The sequence below is a fragment of the Mustela lutreola genome, chromosome 7, assembly GCF_030435805.1.
Source record: "Mustela lutreola isolate mMusLut2 chromosome 7, mMusLut2.pri, whole genome shotgun sequence".
In the NCBI taxonomy this organism is placed as follows: domain Eukaryota; kingdom Metazoa; phylum Chordata; class Mammalia; order Carnivora; family Mustelidae; genus Mustela; species Mustela lutreola.
This window is the reverse complement of record NC_081296.1, coordinates 38,031,748-38,050,148: the sequence shown is the minus strand read 5'-3', so window position 1 is coordinate 38,050,148 and position 18,401 is coordinate 38,031,748. Positions and strand designations below refer to the sequence as shown.

The window sequence follows — 18,401 nt, the reverse complement described above, 5'->3', positions numbered from 1 at the left end:
CCCACGGCCGGTCTCAGAAGTTTGTGGGGCTCAGAGTGTGGTGGGGTGTAGGGAGTCCCTCTATCAAGACAGCACACATCCCAGCCAGCTCTGGGCTCCCGCACTGCCCAGCCCGAGCCCCGCTGTGCGGAAGCCCTGAGCTGGCCGCCTGGGTAGGCAGATAGACACCAGCCCCAAACAATGAGAGAGCAGCGCGGGGCGGGGAGCCGTCACGTGTCAGGTTCGGAGGCTCTGGTGTCGGCAGCAGTGGCACTGCTGTTTATTTATAATTTGTACTTTCCCTCCCAGAGAGGACCAGAGGCAGCTGGCTCAGATGCTAAGAGGTGTAGGAGCTCAGGGAGCTTAGAGAAAGGGAGGGCTTCTTAAAGGGGAGGGCACCAGGTGGAGGTGGCCCCCACGCGCACCTTGCCCAGAGTCCTGAGGCCTCAGGGAGGCACTGGGGTTGGTTCCAAGGCTTTGTTCGAGGACTCCAGTCCCTGAGCCCAGACCCAGGCCTTATCTCGGTCTCAGGTTCAACCTGGATCCTGGTCAGCGTGGGGCTAAACTGTGGCCTCCGAGAGACACCTGACCTTGATCACACCCTGAGCCCCACCCCTGGACACACAGTTCTGAACCAGGACTCCATATCCTCACGTCTCTGAAGGATGCAATGGATAGACCACATGACCACCAATTTCTCTGGTGGAAAGAACACAGATTCCACGGGCTACCTGTCCCCTTGAAGAACAGGTGTATCCACGGCATCTGGATATGGTTCCAAAATCCCTAAGTCCCCCGCACCAGTCAGGGTCCTGATCCGGCATCCCCAGAGTGAGAGGTTAGGGCAAGCACATCCAAGCCTCCAGACGCTGCCTCTTCAGGTACGGAAAGACTCCCTTCTCACTGGATTGGCTTAAGTTAAGAAGGGACTCAGAAAATACCCATCACCCTAAAATTCGGGCATGGAGCTGGGGCAACCGTGTAAACGCCGGGGTCAGGGCGCCTAGGGGGCTCAGTCGGTGACCGAACCCTGCGTCAGGCTCTCGGCTCAGTGAGGAGTCTGCTTCTCTCTCTCCCTGTGCCCCTCCTCATGTTCTCTCTCTCTCATGCTCTCTCTCAAATAAGTAAATTAAAAATCTTTAAAACAGAAAAACGCTCCAGTGACAAAACCTCTGGTTGGGATCTAGGGATAGACTGTGCAATTTTAAGATCTTTGCTGCCAGACGTTACATAACCCACTGGGTTCTGATTTCATCTCTGACATGGACTTATTCTGTGACTTTGGGTCAGTGGCTCCCCCTTTCTGGTCCTTTGCTCCCCTTTGATGAAATGAAGGCTTTAGGCCAGCGGCTCGCTAAGGCCTGTCCAGACCCGGTGTGCTGGGGCCTGTTGCCTCTCCCAAGGCGGCTCCCACAGCACACCTCACCCCTCCCCACCGACGATGTGTGCTCAAACATTATCTGCCATGTTTTCATTCTCAGGAGAATGTTTTCTTGAACTCTGTTTGTAATTTAGCTTTCAAAAGCTAACAAAAAAGAAGAGGAAGGAGACAAAGAGAGACAAGAATGTATTTAGATTCCTGGTAGCATGATTTCGGGCAAATCTTTCTCTTTCTCCCGTCAGAGACTCCGTTTTATCTTTAAACCGGGGATAGCAGAACATAAGGTTCAGGCCACCGTGAGTAAATAAAACAGGAGACAAAGTTTCCAGCAGTTTGGTACCTGTATAGATGGATGGCCCATAAACGGCGTTTACTGACCCGGCAACCCCTGGCTTCAGTCTCTGTTGGGTTGAATCGAGGGTTGTAAACTCAGAAGCCTACGGGTGGTGGGGGGAGGTCATCAGCTCAGGGTGCATGACTACACGGCTGGGCATGGGACATTAGGGACAGTGGGTGACGGGAGGGCACACGCCAAACTAAACGGGGCGGCCTCTAGTCTGCTCCAGAAACCTGCTTTGGTGTGGGAACGTGGGGCCAGAGCCGCCAGAGCTTCCAATTTTTCAGAGGAAGCCCGAAAGCCAAATTTTTATGTCACATCTTTCCATTTTAAAACACCGTCTTGGATTTGTTATGACACACTCTGCTGCCCAAACAGAACACATCTGGGTGCTGTATTTGGTCCATGGGATGCTGCTTAGCAACTTCCGATCTAAGCACTGCTGTCTCATGTTGAGCAGCCTTGGTGGTGGGGAGCGCACCCTCACTTTGTGTGGCTGCCACCCTGATCCTGGGCGGGGGCTGATGATGAAGAGTGTCTTCGAGTCACCTCCTAGGCTTGGGAATCGCAGATTTCCAGGGCCCTGGCAATGCTTTCTCAGTAAAGCCTGGCTGGCAGGGAACATCCTCTCCCAAGCCAAGGCAATGCCCCTGCCCTCCCCACGGCCCGCTCTGGCTGGGAATCGTGAATTCTTCAATATCCCCTGGGCCCCAGCAGGCCGGCCTGGCCGGCCTTAGTAGCCCTTCTATTAATTAGCCACTGGCAGTCGCAGCTTTGTAAGAGTTCTTGAGCCAAGGGGTGTATGTGCGGCAGCTAGTGGCCTCCTTGGATCTGTGATGAGCCCCGCCTCCCCGCTGGGACTGCACCTTCTTACTCAGGGCAAACTCCCCCAGGATGGCCAGTGTTGTGACAAGGGGCCACTCAGGCTGCTGTGACACGGTCATCTCCATCATCTGTATGGAGCCTGCTGCCTCCCACGGTGGGAGGGGGCAGAGAGAAGTCCAGCCCACGGGGGAGGCTGCTAGGCATGGTGTGGGCCAGTGGAGGGGGCACTGAGGTTCAGACAACCCCCACCCGCCACCCACAACCTCAAGGTGTCAAACCAGCTGCTTTTACTGGATGTCTCTTCCTCTTCCCAGGCAGCCACTGTCAGGGCCACCTCACACCCACTCTCCTGCCCAGACACCTCTGGTCTCTCTGCTGACATCTGCTCCTTCCCAGAAACCTCCGTGCCGCACAGTGGTCACTGCACTCCCGGCCCCTGCTCCTCTGGCCGGGTGCACTGCCGGTGGGAGAGAAGCCACCCAAGTGACAGACAGGATGGGATGCATTGGTAAGGGCCCTCTGGCTATGTGGCCTCCCCCTGCCCACCCCCATCGGCCAGCCTCCAGGGCCAGCAGGGTCCACACAGCAGTGCAGGAGGTGAGGGAGGGCTGGGAATCCAACACCCCCAAGCATGTGGCTGACTTCCGAGGCTAACAGTTTCTCCACCGGTTCACAGAATTCGCTCGGCTGCACTCAGTGCTTGAGGCCACCAGTAGACGATCTCTACCCCCAGGGAACTCCGTCAGGGAACCCAGGCTAAGCAGAGAATGTACACATGACCTGAACCCCACTCCTCAGAGCTCAGCTCTGGGCTGCGCAGCACAGCATCAGTATCACCTGGGCCGGTGGCAGAAATGTAGATTCTCAGACCCCGCGCCTAATTCTGACCTGGTGAGTCAGAACCTGTAGTTTCACCAGATCCCCAGGCAAGTCGGATGACATGACAATGTGACAAGTGCCGCATTCGAACAAACACAGAGCTCCATCCCAATGCCCTGAGGTGGTTAGGCAGGGGACAGATGGATGACAGTGGCCGCATGGCCCGAGAGTACACCCCAGAAGACCCAGGGGCCCAAAAGCAGGGGAAAGGAAGACAGGTGGACAGGCAGACAGACAGGCAGACAGCTCAGCACTGTGTGAGGCTGGCCACCTGACATAAGCCTCACAGCTCACAGCTGCTAAGGGAACAAAGGGGGGCGGGCCGGGCAGGGGAGCAGCCCCCAGGCTCATCAGGCCGCGGTCAGACCGTGGACTGAAGCCTCTCGAGGGAGAGAAGCTGGAGCCCTGGCCTCCCCACCCAGGCGACGCAATGGGACCGGGCCCCATGGGGCTTCTGCACACCTCCCATCCCAGGAGCACCTCTGCCCCAAGCTGGCTGCTGGCCTTTGCCACCAGCCCAGGCTTATCAGGGGGAGCACGTCCTCATCACTGGAGAATCCTGCTGCCCACTGTGCCCGCTGCCAGCACCGCCCAGGCAGCTCACCTTGGAATTCCCCTCTGCACCAAGGCGCCCTTCCCCCGCCCCCAGCACCGCAAAGCCTGCAGCTCCTCTCTGGGCCTGGCTTTCCACACAACAGACAGCGTGAGCACCCACATTCCTGAGAGCAGAAGCCCGTTTTTGGGTAATGGCTCCCAGGAAAGACCCCCACCCCCCACCCCCTAGCCACCAACCCAGAGCTGGGCTGCTCCCTCCTTCCTCCTCACCACCTCCTATGCAAATAGTCCGCCCGGTTTGAAGGGAAGACTGCTGGGTGTGGGACTGAGGAGAGAGAAAAGTAACTAACTAGTCCCCAGACTACCTCCTTCAGCATCTAACTCTGCTCCATTTTCATGCCCATCCTGTCAGCTGTGGGAGGCTGGGGTCTCAGGTTACAGACAGCCCCAGGGAGCGTGGGCTCTAAGAGGTCAGCACCTGCCCCTGCCAGACCAGACACTCTTTTCTGGGATGGTCTAGCTAGAGTGGGGTTCATGAGCTACATGGTCTTCAACTTAGGGAGTCCACAGACCCCAGAAACTCAGCGTCCTATTGTGTCTGGATATACGTGTATCTTTCTCCATACGCACTCTAGAGTTTTCTGCACATTCTCACTTAGGTCCCTGACACTGGTTCAGAAGCACTGGCCTGAGCCAAGGACGGAGGCCTATGTGGTCCATCCAGGACATCCAGGAGGCAGTGAGAGTGGGGGCGGTGTGGCTCCCAGCAGAGTTACTGGGCTCAGACAGTGCTCTGGAGCTGCTTGCCTCCACAGGGTGACCACGGGTGCACAGGTCTGACATGGGCAAAAGGATTCCCATTTTGCTAGGTGGGAAAACTGAGGCTCAGAGAAGGCTCATAACCCAAGCAGAGCCCCACAGCAGAGAGGGCTGGGCACATGATGTGAAGTGGGACAGTGGCAGTGCCTGGGGCTGGGGGCCAGCCCCAGAAGTCAGGGTTAGGGACTTATCAGGCCACTGGCCCAGGTTCCATGATTTCAGGGTCCAGCGCTTTCTGTCCCAAGGAAAGGACCCTTTAGCACACTTCCCTTCCCTTCTTCACAGCTTCAGAAAGCTCAGGCTAGGAGAGATAGAAGCAGAGGGAAGAGAAGGGCCAAGCTTCTGTCTGCCTCCCCTCTCAAGGCCAAGCTAGAGTCTGGTGCACAGGAGTACTCCATCACGAACATCCCACATGGGGACTTCCCTGCCAGCCCCCAGTCCGCCCACACAGCTCCAAGACACCTGCTCAGACAGACACCTAGCCATATACACACCCAGGCATACCCCCTGAGCCTAACACTTGAAAGCCTGACAGGCTTCTGGGAACAAAACCAGGTACATTTCACTCGGGTCCCTTGCTCCTTTCCTGTCTCTTTGGAAAAACACTATGTTTTATTTGTTCGGGGTTCCCACTGCCACACGGGGCTCCCAGGACATGGCTCATGCGGAAGGAAGGAACCATCTGGGACCCAAGAGCCCAACCAGCCTTGGGCAGGAGCCCAGGTAGCACCATCCTGAGGGGCTGTGCATCCTGGACTTTTCCCTCACCAAACCTTAAATATAAATTTTAAAAGGCAACTGGGAAGTGAGGGGGTGGGGAGTGGGGGCCAGGGGGCAGACTAGCCTGTAGAGCCCAGAAAATCCTCTTATTAGCCATGGCCCAGGTTCTGCAGATCCCTCAGAGCACAGTCCACTTGGGCCCTCAGAAAAGGCATCCAACCTTCCTCCCCCAGGAACGGGAGATGCCAGAAGCGGCCCATGACAGTGAGCCTTGAACTCCAAACCGCAAACTCAATCTATCATGGTTTGCTGGCGATTCTTTATTAAACCAATTCTGCAGGATCAATGCTTCCTGCCCATCAACATGATGAATAAATCCTCGACTGGCCTGAGCAGGGCTTGCAGAAGCTCTTGGGAGGCTGAGCTGGGCAGTGGGAATGGGCTCCACGCAGAGGCCCATTGGCCGGGGGCTGAAACTCTGCTTGGGGTGTAGGTGGGGGTGATGCCAAATTGAGTGGTGGGTTTCCTAAGCTTAGAAGACTCAGCCAGGCCCTTGCCTCTTTAACCTGGGGCAGCTGTTTTGTTCTAGAGGTCTGACCCCTGCCCCTCCAGACACACATAGATGGTCTTTCTTGGATTTCTTTTCTTACACTCCACCCAGCCCCAGAAATGTGGGCTTCCAGCTACCTGTCTCTGCCGCTTGTGGTACAAGCAGATTCAAAGCCCAGTCTGACCCCTTGTCCTGTCACCCATTTATCAATCCTGCTGCGTGCACCCCTCCCGATCCCCACCACCGCGCAGCCCCCAGCCGCCCCTGCCATGTCCCAGGCAGCCTGCAGTTAGTGAGAGAGTCTGCAGCAGGGGGACTGCGGACAGACAGCCAAAATGGGCAGAGGAAGATGGGGAAGGCGGGGAGATTCCCATGAGGCAATCAACCCAGTCCTAACCCTTCACCATCCAGGATAAGGGAGAACTGGGAAGACAAGGCCCAGTTCCCAAAAGGTGCTCAATCAAAGCCTGTTGTCTGTAGAGGCCGGGGAGCTTGGGGTTGGCCCCTCACATCCCCCACCATCCCACGCGTTGGGGTTGGCTAGGAGAACCCTGACCAGAGGCTCTCCGACAACCAAGACAGTGGGGAGATTAGCAAGGGGAGGGGGGCCCCTGAAGGCCCTCAAGTGGTAGAGATGGGCACAGCCAGCCTGCCACCACCTCCTGGGAGTTCTGAGGGGGGAAGGGAAGCCCAGCCGTCACCCCCCTCACACTCCACCTCCGACCCCCGATGGTGCGGGATATACAACTCCTGTCTACTCCTTCCTAGCTTAGGCTGGGAGCCTTAAGTCATAGCACTGACCAGAGGGGAGCCCACACTTTGGGAACCTGGTCCTGGGGAACAGCCACAGTTCCTGGTGGGAGGGTCCCACATTGGCTCACACAACTTGAAGACTATGCTTGTCTGTTTATCCTGTGGCCTCCCACACTCCTGGAAAGGGAACGCTTGATATTAGGGTTACAAAGAGCCATCCCTCAAAAAAAACAAAACAAAACAAAACAAAAAACAAGAAGGGTGGGGTGGGGGCTCTGGTCACCACTATTTTAAGCCATCGGGTGTTGCCTGACTGGTCACTCCCAGCATGAGAAATCTCTCCCATTGGATGGAAAATGGCTTTGCTCTCATTACAAACCTAGCTTCCCTGGAGTTTGCAAAAAGGGCTCTGGATTGGCAAAATGCTCATTTATATTGGCAGGCAAGCAGGGTAGGCAGGGAAAGGAGCGAAATAGGGGGCAGGGCTGGGGGGGGGGTGCGGAGAATGAATTAGACCCAGCTTTAAAGGGTAGCGTTTTTTAGACTGTCACTTAAGTCTGATGTATCAGGAAAACTCAGGGGGTGCTGGGGGACCCCAAGACCTTGACTGGGATAGGGGGGCATCCCTATTTAACCTCAGAGGTAATCACCAACCTCATGTTTTGCAGATACCCCCACAGGCCCCGAGTGTTGCCTGTTCCTCAGTGGCATCTGACTCAAGGGCTGGGGGAGGGGGCAGGGCCCCTCTCCCTGCCTGACAGTCACACCATTTGTCTGGGGACCCATGACTGAGCCAGGAAGTCCTAGTAGCTACTGGAGTTTGGGCCTCCGGGGTGAGGATGGGGCACTGGATGAACTTGGGGCCACAGACCAGCTGCTCATCAGTCAGGACACCAGGCATCTTCCCTGACCACTATGAGCAAGGTCATCCTGTCCTGCTGGTCCCGATGCCAGGTGCCAGGAATGCCTGCTCCTGGTCCACCACTTGCCATGAGGGTCTGGACCCTGGGTTAAGGTGGGCATGGAGAACTTTTATCCTGCACCTCAGTCCTCTGGGGGGCCCAGCTCTCCCTCCCCAGCTGCTACTTCCCAGAAGGAGATGAGAACACTTGGGGTCAGTGCCCAAGGAGCTGGCACCTCTGCCAAGAGGTCTGTCTCCCTTCGTGGCCCTGCTCAGCAGGCGGAATGGCCTGGAACTGCCTATAGGATAGCTACCCTGACTGCAGCCCAGCGCGGGGAGGTGGGAAGTGTGGCTTAAAGTGGCAGAGCCCACTCGCGGCTGCCTGCAGGGCTAGGCCAGGCTCAGAACCCCTTTTCAGCTGGCCTCTAAAGTGGCCCAGACCCCAAGAGGGCGAGGACTGGAGCCTGAAACACAGAAAAAGTTCCCAGCGCGGTGCAGGCGGAGGCCTGGGGGTGTCTTGGTGCCTAGAGGCGCCCCACATCTCTCCGAGCTCCCCGCGCGCGAGGAAGGAAAGTTAACTCCGGCTGAGAGGCAGGGCTGAAGGAGGAAGCATGCCTGCGACCGCTCAGGGAACCCACAGGATCCCGTCGGCCTCCTTACCTGAAGTCGCTGTAGGGGTGGATAATCCAAAATCCGGCCGATTTCACCCTCTCCTGCTCGCGCTCCACGGCTTTCTGGCTGCCAAACATCCTCAGGGAGAATTTGTTGACCCCGGGCTGGAGCATGGCCCCAAACTGGCGCTGCATGAAGCCGGCCTGGCCCAGGCGCACCTCGGCCTCTGGGAGGATCTGGTCGCCGGCGGCCGCGCCTCCTTCCACTTTGATAGCGGTGTCCACCGAGGGCTGCTCGCAGGAGGCGGAGGCCGGCTGCGGCGGCTGCTGGGGCGGCGGCGGCGAGGCTGCGGGCTGAGCCGAGGTGCCGGGGCGCTCTGGCTCGGCCGCCAGGCCCGGGGGCGTCCTGTCCTCGCCGGGGGACGCGTCGCCCTCGGCGATGAGCCGCCGCTCCTCCGCGGAGTCATGCAGGTGCCCGTGGCTGCTACCGCCCCCCACTCCGGCGCCGCCGCCACCGCCGCCGCCGCCCCGGCTGCCCAGTGAGGCCAGGCTCCCGCGGAAGCGCCTGCAGTCGCCGTTGGTGCTGGACTTGCCCGCGCCGCGGGCCGGCCCCTCGCCGTCCGCCGCCCCGAGGGCCGCGCCCCGGGGCTCCGTGCCGCCCGCGGCCACCGAGGGTGAGGGCGAGGGCAGCGGCCGCAGCCGGATGCTCCTGCGGCTGGGGTCCTGGCGGCCCCCAGTCCCCTCCTCCTCGGTGTCCTCTTCCTCGTCCATGATCCACGCCTTGGCCCCCACCTGCTGCGGGAGGCTGTAGAGCCGCTTGCGCATGGACGGCGGCAGCTTGTCCATGGCGCCGGGGGCCGGGGCCCGGCCGGGGCAGGGGCGCGGGTGCGGCGCCGCCGACCTGCTCCAGGTCCGCCAGCCGGTCAGTCTGCCCGCGGGGACGCGTCCTTCGCCGCCGGCTCCGCGCCGCCTCAGGCGCCCATGCTTGGGCAGGCTGGGTGCCGCGGGGAGGCTCCCAGTCCCGCTCCGGGTCCCCGGGCTCGCCGCGCTGCGCCTCCTCCCCGGCCGGGCTGGGCGCGGGGACCCCGCGCTCCCTCCCTCTCTCCCTCCCGCGTTCGGGGGCGCGGCGCGCGGCCCGGCTCCAGGCGCCCCGCCCCCGCGGGGAACAATGGGCGCGGGTAGAAGCGGCGCTGCGGCCGCGGCGCTCGGAGAACCGCTCTGGAGCGCAGAGCGCACGACCCGCGCGCCTCCCGGGCGTGCGTCCCGCGGGCAGGAGGGCTGTCAGTCTGTCCCGCCGCCTCGGCTTTGCAGCCAGCCGCTTGCAAGCTCGCCTCGCCTCCTCTGGCCGAGCCCGGCCGGCCAGTCCCGGGGCTCCAGCCGCAGCCGAGCGGAGCCCAGCGGCCCGCCAGGCTTACATCAGCGGCCGCCTCCCCCGGAGCGCCCTCCGGCAGCGCTCGGCTCCCGCGCCCCGGAATATTCATGAAGCCGCCGCAGCTCGCGGGTTGCCATAGGAGCGGCTCCCGCAGCCGGGCCTGCCTACCTGGGCTTCTTAAAGGAGCAGCCGCGCGCGGGCCGGGGGCCCGGAGCGGGCGGGGGGCGGGGGGCAGGCAAGGGGTGGGGGGCGGGGAGCCGGCCCCGCGGGAGCGCAGGGTGGACCCTCGCCAGACCTTAGAGGCTGGGGAGAGAGGTGTCCTTAATCCTACACCCTCAAATACCTTTCCTTGGCCGAGGCTGGGAGCGCGCCCCAAGTCTATGATTCCAGCTTGGGCTGCGAATTTCCACCCAAGACTGGGAGGGGGGAAGGGGCGGGGGACGGGGTTTCCCGATCTCTCCTCCGAGCTCTAGGCTCGCCTTTCCTCAGCTTCTCGGCTGAGCCTCCGGCCCGCCTCTGGGGAGGCGGGCAGGTAGTCCTGATGCGGAGCCCCAGGCCTCTCCGCCAGGCGCCTGGAGGGGGCTTTCCAGGAAAAGCCCTGCCTCTGGGCTGCTCCCGGGGTTTTCCTGTGACACCGGCGGGGGATAAAGCCCCCGCCGGTCTTTCCCTTGCGGAGCCTCGCAGCAGCCGGGCAAGGAGGGCGTGGGGAAAACTCCGGGAGGCACCAGGCGCGCGGGTGAGACCCAGCCCTTCGAGGTAAGACTTCGAGGAAATGCGCCCACAGCGGACGCGGGGTCGGATCCCCGAGCGCACCTCTCCGCGGGTGGTTCAAGTGGGGGTTCCTGAGACCAGCGGGGCTGCAGCGACGAGCCAATAGGCAAGCTGTTCGGGCAGCCTGGCACTCTGGGGCTAGCTATCTGGGTTCCCATCCAAATTGTGACACTCCTATGTGGACAAACGCTAGAGGAGTTCCCGCTGCGCTCCACCCAGGCCCCCTACCCGCCCCCCCAAGCAGCTGTACAATCCCTCCCCCTTCGATTCCGCTCCCCACCCCCACCCCGGGGGCCAGAAGGCCATCCAGCTGTGTGCTCTCTCTCTGTGTATGGTCTCCGGGTTTATGGACAAACCCCACCAGTGCAGCCAGAGATACCTCTCTCTTCCCCTCCACACCCCAGGACAGCCTGACACCTCCCACCCGCACAGGTGGGACTGCCAGATCCCCTTCTCCTTGGCCTGCTGCAGCCGCAGCGTAGATGGCCCAGGGGTTCCTCAGATCTTGTCAGAGCCAGCATCCCAGATTAGCTCAAAAATGGGGATGAGGCATTAGAGGGAAAGGGTTAACCAGGGAAGGTTGGAAGTAGACCCTCAGCAAAAGGTGTGACAGGAGGGGGACAAAAAGGTCCACTAGCCCTGCCATCTCTGAAGAATTGCATGAAGTTTTTCTTCAGAGGATTTTTTTACTCTCATTCTGAGCTCACTTGGGACCACCTCCCCCACCCCATTCAGAGCAGAAATTTTGGAAGCAAGATGGGAGGAGGGAGTCTGGCAGGGGCTTTTCTGCTTTACCCACTGGACCACAGGACCTCCCATGGGGAGGGAGGGAATGACTAGGGTGATGACATCACCGCTAGCTGGCATTTCTACTTTTGAGCAGCTCTGAGCTGACAGTTACTGCACAGATGCTTGGAGGCCTAATCCTTGAATGTCCTTGGGTCTCCTTGAGAAGGAGTGTTCTTAACAGGCTGGGAGCCCCGCCTGCCCTGATGTGCCAGCCATCGGAGGAGACCTCTGTTTAACTCACTTCTTTGGGCTTCTAGACACAGCCAGAAGCTAGTTTGCCCTACACCAGCTTCAGGAAGTCAGCCCCAACAGGCTTCCCAATGACCCATGGTAAGGGCATCCTCTCTTCTAGGCACTCTTGCCAGCCGCCCAAATCTTGGCCATGCCCCACCTTTTAGTCCCGATGGCCCAGGAGCTCCCATCAGTCTGGGAACTGATTACACAGAGCAGTCTGTGTCCGCAACAAGACTGAGCTCCCCGAGGGCAGGACAGATTTGACTCCTCTCAGGGTCCTCAGCACCAAAACTAGGAGAGACAGAGAGCAGATCAATAAACGTAAACTATGCATGAGCAACTCTGGAAGTTAGCTAAGGCCACGGAAGGGGATCCTTGAAGTAGACGGAGGATATGACTGAGGTTCTGCTTGCTGGGATACCGCTGCTGTAGGCTGGCCAGGGGCCAGAGTCCTTGGAATCCACTCCCTCTAGCACCTCACCTACCCTCAATTTCGTTAGCACCATGCATAGGACTGTTCTTGGGTGCAAAATGACAATTAGGTAAAGTAGGCATGTGATGACACTGGCCTCTCCTGTCTCCCCTGTGTGAAAACCTATTGGAGAGAGCTGTGGCAGGTAGAGGAGGAAGAAACTGAGCCTTTGCCCAGCCCCTATTGTGGGGAATCTTAGACTCATCCTTAGGAAAGAGGACAAAACTCAAGATAGGAAAGAAATGTGTACTAAAACATGCTTCAACCCATGAGAGATTTGAGGAGGGAGACCTTGCTGAGCTTGGGGTAGTTAGGGAGGGCTCCCTAGAGGAAGGGGTCAGATTTGACGAGAGACACATATCTAGCACCTTACAGTTTATACTTCATCTATTAAACCACGTGAAATTTTTGCAGACCATTTGATGGTTTCAGTGGCTCTACCTGACATTCTTCCTCCCACCTGCAAGCAAGAAAACTAAAGCCCAGGGAGGTGCTTGCCAAATGTCTCACAGTACAAAAAGCTGTGGAGCCTGGACCTCCAGCCAAGGGCTCCACAGGTCAGGCTCTTCTCGGCTACCCAGCTGACTCACACAGGTGGGGTGGAGGGCAGGCACAGGTGTAGGAGGGAGGATAGGTGGTTCTGAGTCTGGTTTGGTTGAAGCAGAGAAACCGTGAAAAATGGAGCTCCCACATTCTGTATTCTCATGGGTCTCATGCCTTCTCATTTCCCGTGCTGCCTAGAAAGCCTGGGGTCTATTCGGGCTCATCTGGTAATATGGTAGACTGGACCTGGAGATTCTGGCAAGGGGAAAGCCCTGCCTCTGGACTGACATAGACAGACCCATGGCTCTCAGCTTCCGTGGGGAACTGAGTGTCTCTGGGAAACAGATGTGCTTCCTGCAGGGCTGCAGGGGGCCTGGGTGTTCCTGGAATGCAAACCGAGAAAAAATCTGGGTCTAAGAGAGAAGGGACTGGGGAAGATGGGCTTTCCTTCCCTGGAAGGGATACTAAATTCAGAAGACCAGCTGGGAGCGGGGTGGAGATGTAGCTGATTATTATAGGTCAGTCTCAGAACTTATTTGGTGGGAACCTGGATGGGCAGAGGGGTTGAGAAATTCTGAAAGTTTACTTGCTTGCTGGCTGAGGGCATTGTTCTTGTTTAAAGAGGCAGCTCGGTGGAGGTAGGGGTGTGGCTCCCACACTGTGTAATGCCAAGGTTTTGGCCAATTCTGCTTGAAATTTAACAAAAAGAGAGAGAGAGAACAATGTAGGATATTTTAGGGTAAGGTTGCCAACTGTCCTTCTTAGAAGTCTGTCTTTATTTCTAACATTATATCCTTGCCACATTTTCTGTGTTGAAATGCCCTTTTATGAAATAGTGCTCGGAGATGGTATTTTTTATGTCCTTGGCTAAATAAAAAGTTGGCATGGGATCCTGTGTTTGTTCCCAAAAATCATTTTTGAAATATTGGTCTGCAAATTCCAGAAGTCTGGGGGCTCCCCGCTATAAACAATAGAGCATGGGACTGGGAAACACGATTAAGTATTTCTCTGTCCTTTACTGCCTGTGTGTGCCTTAGTCTTCCTCATGTGTAAAATGGGTTTAATGATGTCTGCCTTCTAAGTTATTGTGAAGACTGAGAGAATGAATGCATGGAGTATGACATCTTATTTGTAGTAGGTGCCCAATAAACACTGAATAATGGAATAGTGAATAAAACTTGCAATAGCCAATGGAGGCCTTTGCCCAAGGAGGAAACACTTGGCCTTTTGAATCCAATTTAGATCATATATTTGTCTTAAAAATTGCTGTTGGGACAAAAGTGATGTCTTGCTCTGCAGGATTTTCTTCAAATTCTCTGCCCCTGCTAAGTCCTGGCTGAGTCTCCAGCGGCATACTTTCTTCTCTCTGGGAGGAGCACTTGTCTAAGTGGGATCAGAGGAAACTGACTGTCAGTTTCCCCACCATACACCGGTGCAAATTCGTCTTTCTGTTTAGGGTAGATATGGTCCTCCCAGGACACCTTTTGTTCTGCTCTGAGGCAGGTCTGCTCTAGGGGCTGGAATTAGGCCTGACCTGGGGACAAGGCCCCAAGAGGGAATACTGGACTCTGCTACATTCCCTCAGGTTTCCTATCTCAGGGCTTCCCGACGAAGAAACTGGAAGGGGGAAGGAATGTAGAGAACAAGGCCAATTGCATGTAGATGTGTGGCGAGAACAGATCAGTCACCTGGTCTTGACCAAGCCTTGGTACCCACGCCTGAGCACAGCCACAAATGGATGGAGGCCGAGAAGACAGGGAGATGTTCTAGATGGGCAGTTCTCAGTGGTCAAAGACCATTCCAGAGGTTTGTAATCAAGGATCAGAGTAAGTGGTTCAGAAACTCAGAGTAATGGTGCTCCTGAGTGTGGTCAAGGCAGACTTCCTGGAGGAGGTGTAAAGTGAATTGGGTTTTCTATACAGTGGTGTGTGTGTTTCTCATGGGGGAAGCAGTGACTGGAATAGCCTGGCGAGGGTGAGGCCTGCTGCATTCTCTGTGGGGTAAATGAGGAATTGCCAAAGGATTGGCCTAGGGAAAGGGTCCACCACTAAGGGGTTGCTCTAAGCTGACCTAATGAGAAAGGCTATTGTCCTAATAGAAGGAGGGTATTGGGTCCTTCTGACCCCCCTCCTCCCAATACCCTCACCCCCAGAGTCTGGCTGCAGAAACTACTGCGAACCCACATGCCCACCCTCCCCCAAGGACATTAAGGCTCTAGTGAAGGAAAGTCACTAGAAGGCTCGGTTTCCTGTTGGGTTTGCCATCTGCTTTCTTCTCAGCTCTGCCTGGTTTCTTTAGGATATGGAAGTGTGAGCCATGGCTTTGTCCCTTTCTCCAGTCCCTGCCCCTGTGCAGGACCCAACCTGTGAGTGCCCAGAGCCTGGCAGAGCCCAAAGCCCTTTCCTTTCCAGGCCAGCCCTTGATCTCTCCACTCTCCCCATCCTGTACTCCCAGCTGCTCCCTTGGGACTTGGCCAGGGCACAGGCCAGGACATCATGCCCCTCTCCTCCCAGGGAGGAAGAAGAAAGATGTGCTGACAGCCCAAGCAGGTCTGGACAGTGTCTCTGTGTCCCACTAGGGCTCCAGGACGTCTGAGCCACCTGGACTCAGAGCCAGGCTAGAGAGTGAGGCACTTGGGTGGGGGGAGGCCCCCAAGGTGCTGGCTGAGCCTAGCTGCCAAGCAGCTAAGTGCCAGAGACAACTCTGTCCCAAGTCTGGAATTCACTGTATATCAGAGCTGAAGTGAGTTCAGACAGGGGCCGTGGGATGGTTTCAACAGCCTGGGCTGGAGGAGTCAGGGAGGGAAAGGAAGACACAGGGTCGCCAGGGAGAAGAGGAAGAAGTGGCAGAGAACTGGCAAACGCGGTGAGGTGGGGGGTGGGTAGTGAGGAGCACTGGGGGCCTTGGAGAGTGGGCTCAGCCTGCAACCCCCACTAATGCTGGGCTCCCCACTTTGGCCACGCCTTGCACCTGCGGTCCCCCCTGCCATGCCCACTGTCCTCTCCCTCACTCCTCTACTCATTCTTCTTACCCAATTTCACATAATTCCTGGTTTTGTTCAACCATTCACCCGTTTATTGATCTAGCTGGCTTGTGGAGGACCTACTATATCACATGAAAGATCCAACCCCTAATCTTCAGCCACCACCGCCTGTGACAAGAATTGAGACAGAGACAGAGACTCTTGTAAAGAAGCCAGGGACAAGGGTCATGTGATGTGGCTGGAGAACAGAGGGAGGAGGAGGAAGGACATGGAGGAGGGGAACGGGGAGAGATGGTCCCGCTTGAACTGGCTTTTGCAGAAGGCATGTGTGATTTGGGAAAGTGGAAGCAGAGAGGTGGGCCTTGCCAGGTGAAGGGCACAGTGTGAGCTGAAGAGGGAAAGGGGAGTCCATCCCTGGGATGGCTCAGCAGTCTGGAGGATGGCAGCCCTGGCGGTTGGCGGTGAGCACCAGGACCCAAAGGTAGGTTGGTTCTGGTGGCAATCGGATGTGAGTAGACCTGATGAGCTAGGACTTTGGGAACATCCAAACAACAAACAACCAACCCTGGGAGCCCAGGCCTATCGATACTCAGTTCTGCAGTAAGTGGACAAGAAAAGAATGACACAGTCCCTACTCTTGGAAGCTCACAGTGGGGTCGAGGAGATTAAAGCAGTGACACAAAATCATTTAGTCCCCTGCCAGAGGGAAGGGCTTGGACCCGATGCCTGTGGGCCCATAGCGGGAGCCACAGCCCTGGCTGGCAGCTAGTCCGGGAGCTCTGCTCTCCAGCTCCCTGCAAAGCACATCTTTTGTGCAGGCCCCATGGCCCAGCCTCCCTCCCACGAGCCCTGCACATCAGGATAACCTGCTATTACATGAGCCTTTCGCTGGACGCCTTCCAGAGAAAGACAGTTCCACTGGGTAATGAGAGCTGTGCCCCACAGGCCACACTGCAGGGTCCAGAGCGGAGACTGTGTCAGGGAGAGGGTGATAGAGACTATGACAGGGGCTGTGACAGACACTGTGACAGAGACTATGAAAGGGGCTATGACAGAGTCTATGATAGGGACTGTGACAAAGACTATAATAGGGTCTGTGATAGAGGCTATGACAGAGTCTGCAACAGAGACTGTGACAGAGATTATGATGGGCTGTGATAGAGGCTGTAACAGGGGCTGTGATAGTTGCTGTGACAGGGCCTGTGACAGAGGCTGTGATAGAGTCAGTGACAGGGGCTATGACAGGGGCTGTGACAGAGGCTGAGACAGGGACTATGAGAGAGCCTGGGACAGAAATGTGACTAAGCCTGGAACCACAATCAGAGTTGGGACAACAGCTCCTGGAGCCCAGGCCCACACTCCCACGGTTGACAGAGCAGTTGGCGGTGACAGCAGCAACACAGCAAACACATGGGCCCAGCCAGGCCCAGGCACTTGTGGAAACGCCAACAGGCTGAAGCTGCCACAGGAGGAGAGCGAGAGGGGCTGAGGGAGGCCGGTTCCCAGCATCCCTGCCAGGGGTTCCTGTGTGTCCGTGGGTAAGCTTCCGGGCCTCGCTTTCCTTGATAATGGCGCCTCGGGGAGAGGCCGGATCACGGAAGGAGTCAGGAGCGGGTGTGGATGGGCTGAGAATCCCTGTGAGACTCCGAGCTATGGCCAGTGGTTTTGGAGCCCCCCCCAGCGCCCCAAGCACAGCCCGCTGACTGAAGAAGGAACACACCTTCCTCACACACGATCAGGCACTCCCCCCCCCCCCCGTGTGTGGGTGCTAGTGTGACGAATAAAACACCGATTTGTTTTCAAGTAAAACAATCCATGACCGTGACGACTGAATTTATGGAGAGCTAGTTTTGTCCCAGGTGCCCTGCCCAGTGCTTAGCACTGATCTGCTCGTGTAATCCTTGCTAGAGTCCTGGTCAGGTAAGTGGTCTTATCTCCATTTTGCAGATGATTAAACTGAGGCTAATGAGGCTCACTAACTTTCGGAAGCTCCAAAAGGCGGAGGAAGAGCCTGGGTCTGCAGGCAGGTACGTCTGACTCAGTATCTTACCCTCGCTCACCATTGACAGCTTTCTCAATCACAACCTGCCATCATGTCTGATGTATTCTGAAGTTTCAAAGCCAGAGACTTCTTCAGTGAGAAGGAGGTCCTTGTACACAATTGGCTGGGACCTACCATGTACAGCCTACAGCAGCCTTGCGAAGGCAGCCAGAGAAAATCACACGGTTGCCCTGATTGGCGCTTCCTCAAGTTCATGGTCTTTAATGTGCCTCCGTGCTGCCTGGGGATCCCACTGTGTTTCCCTATCTGCCTTGTCCTCATGCTGTAGCAACAGTGACCACTCTCCCAAGCATTTGACCTCTTCCTACAGGATCCTTCCCATCAGCATTTAAGCCTGATCAGATCCCTTCGATCCCAAAAGGTCCTCTTTGAATCCCACTCTCTTCTTCTCTCCCTCCCCCCACATCTAATTTTCTTGAGAGGGAGGGCTTCCCTTGCCCTCATGCCTTAGCGTGCAGTGATCAGGCTCTGTTACCCCTGTGTCTTCAGTCCCTTACCCAGATCCACCTTTCCCCCCTTCCCTTTCTTGTCATCTGAGCATCATGTAAGCCAGCTGACCACTTCCCCGTTCTGGAAGCATCCTCTTCCCTTGGCCAGGAACACATACTCTCCTGATTTCCTTTACGTCTCTGGCAGTCCTCAGTTTCCCTTCTTTGCCCACACCTCACCTCTTGGTGTCATTCCTGACTCTATTACAAGTGCTTTCTATTCTCATGCGATCTCTCTGCTCAGACACTCACCGAAGCCCTTGGGTTTGGTTTCCATCCATGTCCTCAGCCCAGACCTCTCCCCTGGGCCCCAGACCTGTTTGTTCAAAGGCCTCTTGGATGGCTCACAAGCACCTCACGAACTCCACACACTCTTC

The 18,401-nt window shown here is 57.2% G+C and overlaps 1 protein-coding gene across 1 annotated transcript in view; it reads right to left on the bottom strand.

Moving 5' to 3' along the window:
• The window catches only part of HCN4 (hyperpolarization activated cyclic nucleotide gated potassium channel 4), a 42,348-nt gene extending 32,576 nt beyond the window's left edge, over positions 1-9,772 (bottom strand). Inside the window, exon 1 of the mRNA XM_059180443.1 lies at positions 8,360-9,772. Within this exon, the coding sequence (XP_059036426.1) occupies positions 8,360-9,156 (797 nt within the window). The 5' untranslated portion in view covers positions 9,157-9,772. The remainder of the gene's footprint in view (positions 1-8,359) is intronic.
• Positions 9,773-18,401: the final 8,629 nt, after the last annotated feature.